We start from the raw sequence: 13468 nt of genomic DNA, 5'->3' as shown, positions 1-13468 counted from the left end.
TGAAGATGTTAGGCAAAAGTGGGTACTGCAGATGTTGGAGATTACAGTCAAGATTACAGTGGTGCTGGAAAAGCACAGCAGGTCAGGCAGTATCCGAGGAGCAGGAAAATCAACGTTTTAGGCAAAAGCCCCTCATCAGGAATGGTGAAGGGCTTTTGCCCGAAACATTGATTTTCCTGTTCCTCAGATGCTGCCTGACCTGCTGTGCTTTCCCAACACCACTCTAATCTTGTCACTGATGATGTTACCTAGTAGGGTGACAAAACATCTGAAAATGAACCTTCCAGCTCAGTGAGCAAACCTACGTCCATAAATACTGTAGCAATAAGAGCAGTAACTTACCTCCTGTTTCCCTAAAACATGTCCGCTATTTAAAAAGAGTGTAATGGAATAGTTTCCACTTCCACTTCCAACAACACTCAAGAAACCCAAAACCATCCAGACCAAAGACTGACTGGCACCAAACCAGCTCCTACAACATTCACTAGCAGCAATGTATACCACCTCAACAATTCACCTATTATCCATTGACAGCACCTTCCAAACCCAGAACGTTCACTATCTAAAAGGTCAGATACATGAGATACATCTGGCAGCAGATACATGAGAACTCCACCCACTCCCAGTCACACATCATCCTGATTTGGAAATATATCACTGTTTCTTCAGGGTCACTGGGTCAAAACTCTGGAACTTCCTTCTCCACAGCACTAGAGTGTGTCCCTATGCCAAATGGACTTCAGCTGTTCAAGAAGGCCATCACATTCTCAAGGGCAATTGATGTAGGTAACAAATTTTAGCTCAGCCAGCAATGCCCATGTCCTGTGAACGAATGTCTTAAAAAGCTTTCAGAGCTATAATCAGTTTAAATTGTAAAACCTGGTGCCTGAGTTCTTAAAGTGGGTAATGAACTCAATAATAAGGAATGATATAATGATATAATGGAAATGGATTGCATGATGTGACTGAATGCTCATCTTAAATTGTCTAATGTTAGCCCAGTTGGCTGGGTAGCTGGTTTACAATGCAGAGTGATTCCAACAACACAGGTTCAAATCCTGCATGAGCTGAGGTTATCATGAAGCTCTCTACTTCCCAATATCACCAGAGGTGTGATGATCCTCAGGTTAGACCACCACCCAATATCTCTCTGTAATGTGAGAGCTGTCTGATGGGAATATAGTCACTGTCGCTACAGGCAAAGATCTGATTCTGCTGTTATTACAACTGATATGTCTGTGTTTGAACAATGGGAATAAATAAATAAAAGTAGCATTCCTCATTAATGTTGAACAGTCATATTTACTCTTGAACCCTTTAAGAATTAAAGCATAATTAAGTCCTTGCACAGATTTAGTAAATGTTCCAGACGAAACAAATGCAGAGCCAGATATCAGGCCAAATGGTTCCCTGCTGTAGCGTTAACTTCATAAGATGTATTTTTTAATGATAATATTGAGGAATACAATTACTGTTTAACAGCATGGTGCATTGTTGAATCCAGACAAGTAAATGATTCTGCTTCCGAAGGAGTTGAGGAACTGTATCCTTTAGGTACATCTAATAAAATGAATGGCTTTCATTTCCACATTTGAAGATGTTAGATTATGAGAAGCTGCAATGCAAGTGTTCGGAGTAATGTAATAATCAGGCCTTGCTGTAAAAGCCCATAAAAAGATCAGAATTAATGAAAACCTCAGCAGCTGGGAAAACTGATGGCTCAGACGGCAACACTTAGCTGTCAGAATGCTTGATGCTGCACCATAGCTAAGAGCTTCCTGAGGCAAATGAAAAGAGTAGGAGGACATTTCTGCTAGATTGACTTCACCCACAGAATGCTTCAAATCCCCAGTGCTGATGCAGCCTGTGTAGGCAAAACATCACCCCAGGTTTCTCGTTCTGATGAATGTATCTGCAGTTTCTGACAGCCTGGAGATTGTTCCTCCCCAGGGCTCGGTGAGTCTGTGTTTCAACTTTGGAACTTATTTAAACTCTTTAATGATCAAATGCTGCTTTATCATGGCCATTCTTCACAATCCAGACTGCGATGTCCCTCATGAAAAGTTGATGCTTTTATGAAGAGAGAAGGGCAGAGGATCAACACGTCATTACTATGAATGGGAGCATAAGAATCACAATCTTGCAGACAATTATTTCATAGAAACTGTTTTATAATGACTGACCCCTCAGACGACAGGCTGACTTTTGTAGCATAACCACAATCTCAACCATAACTGACAGATCAAAGGTCTGTCCTTCAGTTTATAGAAAATAGAACATAGAACAGTACAGCAGAGTATAGGCCCTTTGGCCCTCAATGTTATGCCAGCCTTTTATCCCATTCTAAGATCAGACTAACCTACATACACTTCATTTTACCATGTGCTTATTGCTTAAATGTCCTTAAATGTCCTGACTCTTCTACCGCTGCTGGTAGTGCATTTCATGCACCCACCACTCTCTGTGTGAGGAACCTACCTCTGACATCTCCCCTAAAGCTTCCTTCAGTCATCTTAAAATTATGCCCTCTCTGATAGCCACTTCCGCTCTGGGAAAAAAATCTCTATCTATGCCTCTCATCATCTTGCACACCTCTATCAATTCGCCTCTCACCATCTTCACTCCGATGAGAAAAGTCCTAGTTCCCACAACCTTTCTCCATAAGACATGCCCTCCAGTCCAGGCAACATCCTGGTAAATCTCCTCAGCATCCTCTCTAAAGCTTTCATGTCTTTCCTATAATGAGGCGACCAGAACTGAACACAATATTCAAAGTGTGGTCTAACCAAGGCTCTATAGAGCTGCAGCATTACCTCGCTGCTCTTAAACTCAATCCCCCTGCGAATGAAAGCCAAAACACCATATGCCATCTTAACAACCCTATCAACCTGGGTGGCAACTTTGAGGGATCTTTTATGATCGCAGCCGGAGTCTTGCTCCTGTTTAATGGCTTCCCATTTCTTTTCCTTGTTACAGGGCAATCTCATCAGACAACAAGATGGTCCTAAAAATATCAACCGATGCGTGTGAGGGGAAGGATAACTTTGTCCGCTACCTTGAGCATGTCCAGGCTGTGGTGACCATGAATTCCACCAGGCGAGGTGACCTTAACGCCAACCTGACCTCCCCAATGGGCACCAAGTCCATTCTGCTCAGCCGTAGGCCACGGGATGATGACTCTAAGGTGGGCTTTGACAAGTGGCCTTTCATGACAACACACACCTGGGGCGAAGACCCTAGGGGCACTTGGATCCTGGAGGTTGGTTTTGTTGGTGGCACTGAGCAGAAAGGGGTGCTCAAGGAATGGACCTTGATGCTCCACGGGACCCAGAGTGCTCCTTATATCGACCAAAGAGTGAGTGATTACCAGTCCAAATTGGCTATGTCAAAGAAGGAAGAGCTGGAGGAAGAGTTGGATGAAGCAGTGGAGAGAAGCCTGAAAAATCTGCTGAGGAAAAACTAGTTTAGTAAATGCTGCATGTCAGTTTTTCGTCCCCAAATCCCACATTGTAGCTGCTTTGTGATCTAACACTGATATAAATGTTTCCTGTTGCAAAATTATCACACCTTGTTGTGATCTTAAATTCATCTGTTGTACGTTGTCAGTTAATAATTAAATTTAAATGACAATTTTTTTATACTGATAACTGTTAATTCCACAAATTTTATGTACAGTTGGTGACTGTAAGGATCCCTGATGTGTGAAATTTAAAAGTGAAATCTTGCAAGCAAAGCAGTGATGGATTCTCTTTATATTTTTGTGATAAATGTTTATATAAAAGACACACATTTCCAACTTCGCAGGCTATAGGTTTCAGTATATTTCCTCTATGTGAGCTTAACCGAGCTGAAAGCAGGCTTTTATTGGCTGGGTAGACTTTACACTGTGTCACTGAAGGTGGGTAATCACTGAGTCATACGCACCCACCTCTCCTGATAATCAATAGGCAGAATGATTTACTTCTCTGCATTGGAATAATATGAAATAAAACAGACCATGCATTCGTAGATTACAGTTTTGTGAACAATTACTGCCCATTTTGTAACTGTGAACACTTCTGTTTTGTTGCATTGTACGATATTAAAAAAATCCTAAATCCAAAATCGAAACCTTGCAAATGAAGGTTTAGTTTCCTAATTGTTTATATCCCAGAGCATTTGTAGCAAGTATTAATGCAATGACTCTGAATATTTATACACTCTCTGTCTGCACTATTTCACATGGAGTACTGTACTGTGCTTGCTGCATTACTGCAGCTTTTTGGGAAGATTAACAACATTTAAACAGTGCATTCTGGTGGGTGGGAAAGAATTCAAATTCACAATCATGTGTTTAGGAATTAAACCAGCTCAGCCTCTAGGAACTGTTAGGTGAGAATAGAACTAAATGAAGAAACTAAATGGAACTGCTCCTCGTGACATAAATCATGAGGTTTAGGAGCAGAATTAGGCCATTCAGCCCATCAAGGGTGGCACAGTGGCTCAGCGGTTAGGGTCCCAGGTTTGATTCCAGCCTCAGGTGACTGTCTGTGTGATGTTTGCACATTCTCCCCATGTCTGTGTGGGTTTGCTCCGGTTTCCTTCCACAGTCACAAAGATGTGCAGGTCAGGTGAATTGGCCATGCTAAATTGCCCCATAGTGTTAGGTCAATTAGTCAGAGGGAAATGGGTCAGGGTGGGTTGGTTGGGCCGAAGGGCCTGTTTCCACACTGTAGGGAATCAAAAAAAGTCTGCTCTGCCATTTGGTCATGGCTGGTATGTTTCTCAGCCTAATTATTCTGCCTTCCCCCCATAACACTTAATCCTCTTACCAATCACAAACCTATCTATGTCTGTCTTAAATACACTCAATGACTTGGCCTCTCCAGCAATAGGAACAGAAGAAGGCCATTCAACCCTTTGATTGTCTCCCAGCAATCAATTAGTTCTTGGAGTTCTCGTAACTCCATATAACCACACTGGTTCTGTAACCCTTGCTTTGCTTGCTTAACAACAATCCAGCAGTCTCAGATTTTTTACTTTTCTGATAAAGCAGGTCTGGACTTCCCCAATCAAAGAAATTCACTTTCCACTCATCTGTCCTTTGATTGTCTTACTGAATGTCTCAGTTTGACATTATTCAAATGACAGTCAGCACTATCACGGCAACACCTGTTGAATTTCTAGCTAAATGCTTTGTTTCACATAACCCAGATGGATAGAAAGAAAAGTATTTGATGTTGCACTGCTAAATGTTATCCAGTTTCTGTAGCAAACTATATAGGAAAGACACAATGATATCTCTCAGAACTAACTCAAATAGGGATCCAACAGCTCATATATGCATTATATTTATTTGATTTAATTTTTGATTTGATCTATTATTGTCACATCTACCCAGGTACAGTGAAAACTTTTGTTTTGCGTGCAGTACAGGCAGACCATGCCCCATGCAAAGTGCATTAGAGTATTAGAACAGAGTGAGGAATATAAAGTTACAGCTGCAGAGAAGGTGCACAAAGAGTGAGGTCAACATTAAATTTGAGAGTCAAAAGGTGTGACACTAGAAAAGCACAGCCGGCCAGGCAGCAACCGAGGAGCAGGAGAGTCGATGTTTTTGAGCATAAGCTCTTCATCAGGAATGTAAATTTGAGAGGTCCATTCAGAAGTCTAATAACAGCAGGGAAGAAGCTGTCCTCGAACCTGCTGGTACGTGTATTAAAGCTTTTGGATCTTCTGCCCGATGGAAGAGATTGTAACTGGGGTAGCAGGGGTCTTTGATGATGTTGGCTGCCTTTCCGAGGCAGTGGGCAGTGTAGATTTAGATGTCTATTGGGAAGTTGATTTGAGATAGAAACATTGATAAGACACTCAATTCAGGCAGACAGTGTGTAATGCCACTGATCTAGCAATCCAGAGACTCCAGTTGGATAGGGTTGAATCCTATCATGGTAATTTAAATTCAGTCAATAAATATGCTTGTCTTTATTGGTCAGTGCATTGAGTACAGGAGTTAGGAGGACATGTTGCAGCTGTACAGGACATTGGTTAGGCCACTTTTGGAATATTGTGTGCAATTCTGGACTCCTTGTTATAGCAAAGATGTTGTGAAACTTGAAAGGGTTCAGAAAAGATTCACAAGGATGTTGCTGGGATTGATAGGTTTGAGCTACAGGAAGAGGATGAATAGGCTGGGGCTGTTTTGCCTGGAGGCTGAGGGCTGACCCTTAGTTTATAAAATCATGAGGGTAATAGATAGATTCAATAGTCAAGAACCTTTTCCCCAGGTGAGGAAGTCCAAAGGTAGCAGACATAGATTTAGGTCAGAGGAAAAGGTTTAAAAAGGAACTAAGGGGCAACTTTTTCACACAGAAAATGGTGTGTATATGGAATTAGCTGCCAGAGGAAGTGGTGGAGACTGGTACAATTACTGCATTTAAAAGGCACCTGGATGGGTATATGAATAGGAAGTGTTTAAAGGGATATTGGCCAAGTTCTTTACTCAGAGGGTAGTAAGGGAATGGAATGCTTTGCCTACATCGGTAGTAGATTCGCCAAGTTTAAGTGCATTTGAGTCGTCTTTGGACAGGCAAATGGACGTACATGGAATAGTGTAGGTGGGATGGGCTTCAGATTAGTATGACAGGGTGGCACAACATCGAGGGCCGAAGGGCCTGTACTGCGCTGTAATGTTCTAGGTTCTAGGTTCTATGTAAGTGCTGGTAAATGGGACTCGATTAATTTAGGATATCTGGTTGGCATGGACAAGTTGGACCAAAGGACCTGTTTCCATGCTGAATATCCTTATGAGTCTACGACTCTATTTGGAATTGAAGTCTAGTCTCAATGATGATGATGACTATGACATTGATTATTGTAAAGGCCCATCTGGTTCACGAATGTCCTTTACTGAAGGAAATCTACCATCCTTACCTGATATGGCTGACATGTGACTCCAGACCCACAGCAATGGGGTTGATTCCTCCCCATCCTCTGAATATTTTTCATTCATGGGCTGGAAGCATGTCTGGCTGGGCCATATTTATTGTCCTTGATTGGCCAGTCAAGAATCAACTTCATTGCTACGGGACTGGAGTCACGGGTAGGCCAGACAGGATGGCTGACTTCCTTCTCAAAAGGGCACTCATGAACCAGATGGGATTTTGCAACAATCAGCATGTCTGCCAATTGACTATCCTTTTATTCCCCCCTCTTTTCAGATTTGTATTGAAGTCAAACTTCATCAAAAGGCTGGGTATGATTTGAGGCTATATCCTCACAATATTAGCTCTGGATTACTAGTCTGGTATTGCCACAACATCACCATGTACCCTCTCCAAGCATGGACAAGTAAAATCGCCGTTTCGGGCAAAAGCCCTTCATCAGGAATACCTTATCTGGAGTGTCTGGTCATGGGAGGTTGAACTAGAACTAGAACTAGAACTTGCAGTTAATTGCAAAAGCAAGTGCAACCTCCTGAACCACTGCTGTTGTCTCAGGTTTCGCTGGCTGGTCCATGAGGCTTTCAAAGTTTGAATGAACTGTAAAGAGAAGTTGTGCCTCATTATAAAGTGTGGAGGTGCCTGGTGTATGACAAGACTGGTGTCGTGATTGGAACCAGGTGGTCATCATTGACTACAAATTCCTTGATTGGAATTATTAACTGGACCAATCAGGAAAGCCCGGGCTGACGAATGTATGCAGAGGATTTGGACGTAAACATCAGGAAAACTAAAGGGTTACATTTTATTTGTAAAAATAAAATGTTTATTATATTACTGAATCCAATTATTCCTATTATAAAGTTCATCGAGCCTGGAAATGTAGAAAAGTATCTTGGAGCTGAAGTAGATCCTTGGCCGAGTATAGACATGGCCAATTGGGAAGGGGTATTCAGACATTGGGGAAGGAATTTAAAAAGATCCTGTATGCAGAGGATTCAGAATCTCCTCAGTTCAGGGGACTGACTCCGAGTTGGCTGGCCAGTGCACTGTGCATTAGTAATAAAGGGTGACTCTGTAATAGGATTCCAGCCTCTGTGCAGTTATTTCAGGTGGTCAATTTCAGAAGCCACATGACACCAGGTTATAGTCCAACAGGTTTATTTGAAATTGCAAGCTTAAAGTGACTTCACCTGATGAAGGAGCAGTACTCTGAAAGATTGTGATTTGCAGCACAGTGGCTCAGTGGTGAACACTGCTGCCTCACAGTGCCAGGGACCTAGGTTCGATTCCAACCTCGGGCAACTGTCTGTGTGGAGTTTACACATTCTCCCCGTGCCTGCGTGGGTTTCCACCCTTTGTCCAACGATGTGCAGGATATATGTGTTGGCCATGCTAAATTGCCCATCGTGTTCAGGAATGTAGTTTGAGGGTAAATGTTGAGTTATAGGGTAGGGTGGGTAACTCTTTGGAGGGTTGGTGTGGACTTGTTGGGCCAGATGGTCTGTTTCCACACTGTAGGGATTCTATTCTTCAATGAAACCTGTTCCACTATAACCTTGTGTCATGTGACTTCTGACACTATCTAAAGTGATTTTCACTTCAGGCAGTGAACAAGTTGGATATGCGTTGGCATCAAAATTTAAACTTTTCATGTTTTAACCCCCGACCAGAACCCAAGCATATCCAATTTTGGGGGTTAAAATTCCCCAAATGGAATCGAAAATGAGGACTCAGGTTAACGATCATCATCTCTTCCCCAGGATGGGGGATTTCAAAACTGGGGGCACACTTTTAAGGTGAGAGGAGAGAGATTTAAAAAAGACATGAGGGGAAAATATTTTACACAGAGGGTGGTTTGTGGGTGGACTGAACTTCCTGAGGAAGTGGTGGATGCGGATACAATTGTGACGTTTATCAGATATTTGGAGAGATACATGAATAGGAAAGATTTGGAAGGAGGTAAAAACAAGGGTTGCAGATGCTGGAAACCAGAATATAGATTAGAATGAAAAAGCACAGCAGGTCAGCCAGCATCCGAGGAGCAGGAAAATCGATGTTTCGGGCAAAAGCCCTTCATCAGGAATAGACATTTTTGCCCGAAACATCGATTTACCTGCAAGGTTTGGAAGGAGATGGGCCAGGAGCAGGTAGGTGGGACTAGTTTAGTTTGGGATTATGTTCAGCATGGACTGGTTGGATTGAAGGGTCTGTTCTGTGCTGTATGACTCAATGACTGGTCACCACTGGCTGGAAACAATGTCACTTGACAGGTAATCTAGAAGCCCCTATTGATGATTTGGCAGCACAGACTCAAATTCCACTATGGTAGCTGGATTTATCTGGAATTAAATGCAAGGCTCAGTAATGGTGACAGTGAATCTATCAACAGTTGTAAAAAGAATGGTTCTCTATTGTCTCCAGGTAGAGGTAATCTACTGTCCTTGCTGAATCTGATCTACATGTGACTCAGACTAACCCTAGCAAGCCATTCCATTCAACGTTAATTAGGAATGTCCAATAAATGTGACTTTGCCTGTGACAACCATTACCCACAGATGAGAACATAAATCAACCATCATGTTCTGAGGTAATTACCTTCACAAGTTCAGAAAATTACAGCTTAATAATAGGTCCTCTCTATCTTACATGCAACAAAATGGTCGACCTATTTAAGGAAGAAGAAATGAATAAAGAGACACGCTGTTAAAGCTTTCCCTTATTGCAAACAGGACCAATGCAAGAATGCCTAATTTCAAGAGGAGCAGTAATTTATAAGGTATGAGAACAGTTTAGAGATTGTTTCGGATATAAGCTGACAAGCATTCAGTGATTTTACCCAGGTCTATAGATTATTGTCAAACAATCAGCAGCCTATTTTCATGCAGCATAAATTGTTGTTAGCTTTGAAATTTGTCATTCTTGTGATTCTGTCCTGATCAGTGCAATAGGATAAGCACCGACAGCAAAACTCAAGATCTACGCTACCAAGTAAGTATAATTGTTTACAAATAAAATAATATTTTGTATCATACATTTTCTTTCATCCCCAGAAGCCATATGGTTCATACTATTAATTGTAAGAGAAACCTCACATTATAACCTAAGACTGTACAAGAACAGCAAATGCAGTGATGCTTATAAAGTCAGAGTCATTCAGCATGGAAACAGACCCTTCACTCCAACTAGTTCACACCATGTTACCAAACTAAACTAGTCCCACCTACCTATGCATGGACCATATCCCTCCAAACCTTTCTTATTCATGAACTTATCCAAATGCCTTTTAAACATTGTAACTGTACCTGCATCTACCACTTCCTCTGGAAGGTCATTCCACATACGAACCACTCTGTATAAAAATGTTTTCCCTTGTGTCCTTTTTAAATTTTTCTCCTCTCGCCTTAAAAATATTCCCTCTAGTTTTGAACTCCCCCACCCTAGGGAAAAGACCTTTGTTACTCACCTTACCTCTGCCCCTCGTGATTTTATAAACCTCTATGAGGTCACCCCTCAACCTCCTATGCTCCAGGGGAAAAAGTCCCAGCTTATCCAGTCTCAGCATCATCCAGATAAATCTTTTCTGAACCCTCTCAAGTTTAATAATATCCTTCATAAAGCAGGGCGACGAGAACTGAACACAGTATTCCAGAACAGCCTATACAACCTGAGCATGATGTCCCAACTCCTATACTCAAAGGCCTGAGCAATGAAGGCAGTTTAATTTTGCTTAAATGTTTGCCAACTTCCTCGCTATTCAAATATGATACCAACCATAAATGGTGAGGATTAAATATCATTTTGACAACAGGGGTAGCGAAATATTGTATTGTCCATCTCTATCCCCAAAAGCAAACCGAAAAATGATTTTCCTTTACCTCGTCTGGTTTAACCTTTAAGATTTAACCTTCTTTATACCCTGAACACTATTGTGAAAATTGAAGTCCGTGGATGAACCAGAACTAACCTCAAACTGCCAGAAATAAAAGAATACCAAATTTCAAAGGGAACTGCCAAAATGATGGAAAAGCTTGTATACATAAAGCAACTTGCATGAATTCAACAAAACCATAGAAACACCTTTAATGTAATAAAATGTTTCACAGGAATATTGCCACATACACCCAGCCACAAAATCTTGAAATTAGGGCAGAGGACAAAATCTCAAAGACAGAAGTTTTAAACAGTCTCTCTATGGAGTTAGAGAGGAGCAGGAGTGAAGATGTTTAAAGAGGGAATTCCAGACCTTAGTGTCTAAGCAGCAGAAGGCACAGTTGAAAATACTAGAACTATCGAAATTGGTGGTTGTTCAGGATAAGTGCAACTCAAGACCTTGGAGGGTTGTGAGGTTGGAGCTTACAGGTATAAGGAGAGTCGAGGCCTTGGAGGGATTTGAAAATAAAGATGAGAATTGCTTAACTGGAAGGAATTGTAGGTCACTTGGATGATAAATGAATAGGATTTGGAATGAATGGATACAGGCACCAGGGTTTGGGATTACCTCAATTTGAGAGCAGTTAGGGTGTGGGAGGCCAGACGGAACATATGGAAATGGTCAAGTCTGAAGTTGCAAAGACATAGCTAAGAATTTCAATGGATTTGCTTCAGGCAGATGATGTAATGGAGGTGAAAACAGGTTACTTGAGTGACGGTACAAATATGTGGTTGTCTCAGAATGTCCCAAGGCCCTTACTTTTATAGTTAGCGAAATTCACCTGAAAAATAGTTGTTGTTATATTTTAGGACAGCACATAACATCCAGTTAATTTCAGGTAGTATTGTAGACCTGGGTGACGAGGCTCAAGTCTGGAGTTTAGTCCTTAATCCTGACCTTAGTCCTTGTGAAACTTGATGCGTTAACTCTGGTCATTTCTGAGTTGGAAGCTTCAGTACTAGAAAGATGGCCAATAGCATATGAAAAGGTTAAATAGGAGCAGATATAGGTCATTTGGCCTTTTAAGCCTGCTCCAATATTCATTAGGATCATGACAGACCTATTGGTTCAACTCTATGATATCCCACATTATTGCTATATTTGTACGTTTCCCTTCTTGTTGCAAATCTATCAATTTCTGTCATGAACAGACTGAGCCTCCACAACTCTCTGAGGTAGAGAATTCCCAACACTGTATCCCTTCCGAATGAAGTGATTTCTCCACACCTCAGTCCAAAATAGATGACCTGAGATTCTGATTAGCTCTACTCTGTTCACCAATAACCAGCAAGCCTTCAGCATCCATCCTCCTAAGTTCCTTGAGATCAACATACCACTCAAATAGATTGACTCTCACTGTTCTAAACTCCAGGGAATGCGTCTTTATTGCATCTCAATGCCTCTCCTAATTAACTCTCTGCAATTCCCTCATTCCAGGGATCAATCTACTGAAACTTGGTTGCGTTTCGTCTCGAACAATCGTCTCCCTTTCTATTCCACACTCTCTGGGGAAAAGGTTTCTTGCGAACCAGCAAGGCACAGTGGCTCAGTGGTTAGCACTGCTGCCTCACAGCGTCAATGACCTGGGTTTGATTCCACCCTCGAGTGACTGTCTGTGGGAAGTTTGCACATTCACCCCGTGTCTGCGTGTGTTTCTCCAGTTTCCTCCCAGAATCCAAAGATGTGTAAATCAGGTGAATTGGCCATGCTAAACTGCCCAGAGTGTTCAGTGCATTAATCAGGGGTAAAATATAGGAGTATGGGTCTGGGTGGGTTACTCTTCGGAGGGTCGGTGTGGGCTTGTTGGGCAAAAGGGTCTGTTTCCACACTGTAGGGAATCTAAGAATAAAAAAAATTCTGTCCCAGAGCCATTGTACTCCGTGGGGGGATGGGGGGCAGGATGTTGGAAGCTACATAGCTGCAGACTGAGACCTTGAGACTTCTGTCCCTCACTGGAAGAAGGTGTCACCTTCAGGACAATGTGGGCACTGCCTGGGCAGCAAGCAGACCTCCAGAGTACTCCTAATGGATCTCAGACAGAAGTACGTCGAGGGATAGGGAGGCTTTAGTTTGGAACCTTAAGATGGGGAAAGAATGGTAGAAGGGGTGGATTTCAAAGGAGGGAGAATGGGGTTAGACATAGATAGAGACAGAGATCGATAGGTTATTGTTTAATAAAGGAATCAAACGTTATAGGGAGAAGGCAGGAGATTGGGTTTGAGAAACATATCCACCATGAATGAATGGCAGAACAGACTTGCCATTAGCAGAATGGCGTAATCCTGCTCCGAGATCTCATGGTTTTATGAATACTGTCTTCGTTCCCCTCCTAATTATTGTGCTCTCTTTCTGATTGGCTTGTCCACAGATATCGTTCCACGCCCCCTGGGGTAGGTGGCATTTGAACCCAGTCCCAGTGCTCTGTGCTCACTACTAGCTTGTTATCACAACTAACTTGTTACATTTTCAACAGAGGTAACTTGTTGCTTTAGTCTAAATACAACTCCATTCCGTGATACGTAAGTCACTTCATTCTGACTAAACCAAGATGCATAATTAATGCTTCCTTGACTATGATCCCCTGAAAATGAATAAAGCAAAAAATCATTCAAAC

At 42.0% G+C, this 13468-nt stretch overlaps 1 protein-coding gene across 1 annotated transcript in view; it reads left to right on the top strand.

Annotated features, from left to right (window-relative positions):
• pcsk2 (proprotein convertase subtilisin/kexin type 2) overlaps positions 1-3590 on the top strand; it is a 90713-nt gene extending 87123 nt beyond the window's left edge. The window contains exon 12 of the mRNA XM_060831092.1: positions 2977-3590. Within this exon, the coding sequence (XP_060687075.1) occupies positions 2977-3463 (487 nt within the window). The 3' untranslated portion in view covers positions 3464-3590. The remainder of the gene's footprint in view (positions 1-2976) is intronic.
• Positions 3591-13468: the final 9878 nt, after the last annotated feature.

This window comes from Hemiscyllium ocellatum, chromosome 10 (assembly GCF_020745735.1).
Source record: "Hemiscyllium ocellatum isolate sHemOce1 chromosome 10, sHemOce1.pat.X.cur, whole genome shotgun sequence".
Classification (NCBI taxonomy): domain Eukaryota; kingdom Metazoa; phylum Chordata; class Chondrichthyes; order Orectolobiformes; family Hemiscylliidae; genus Hemiscyllium; species Hemiscyllium ocellatum.
This window is presented reverse-complemented; position numbering and strand designations above follow the sequence as displayed.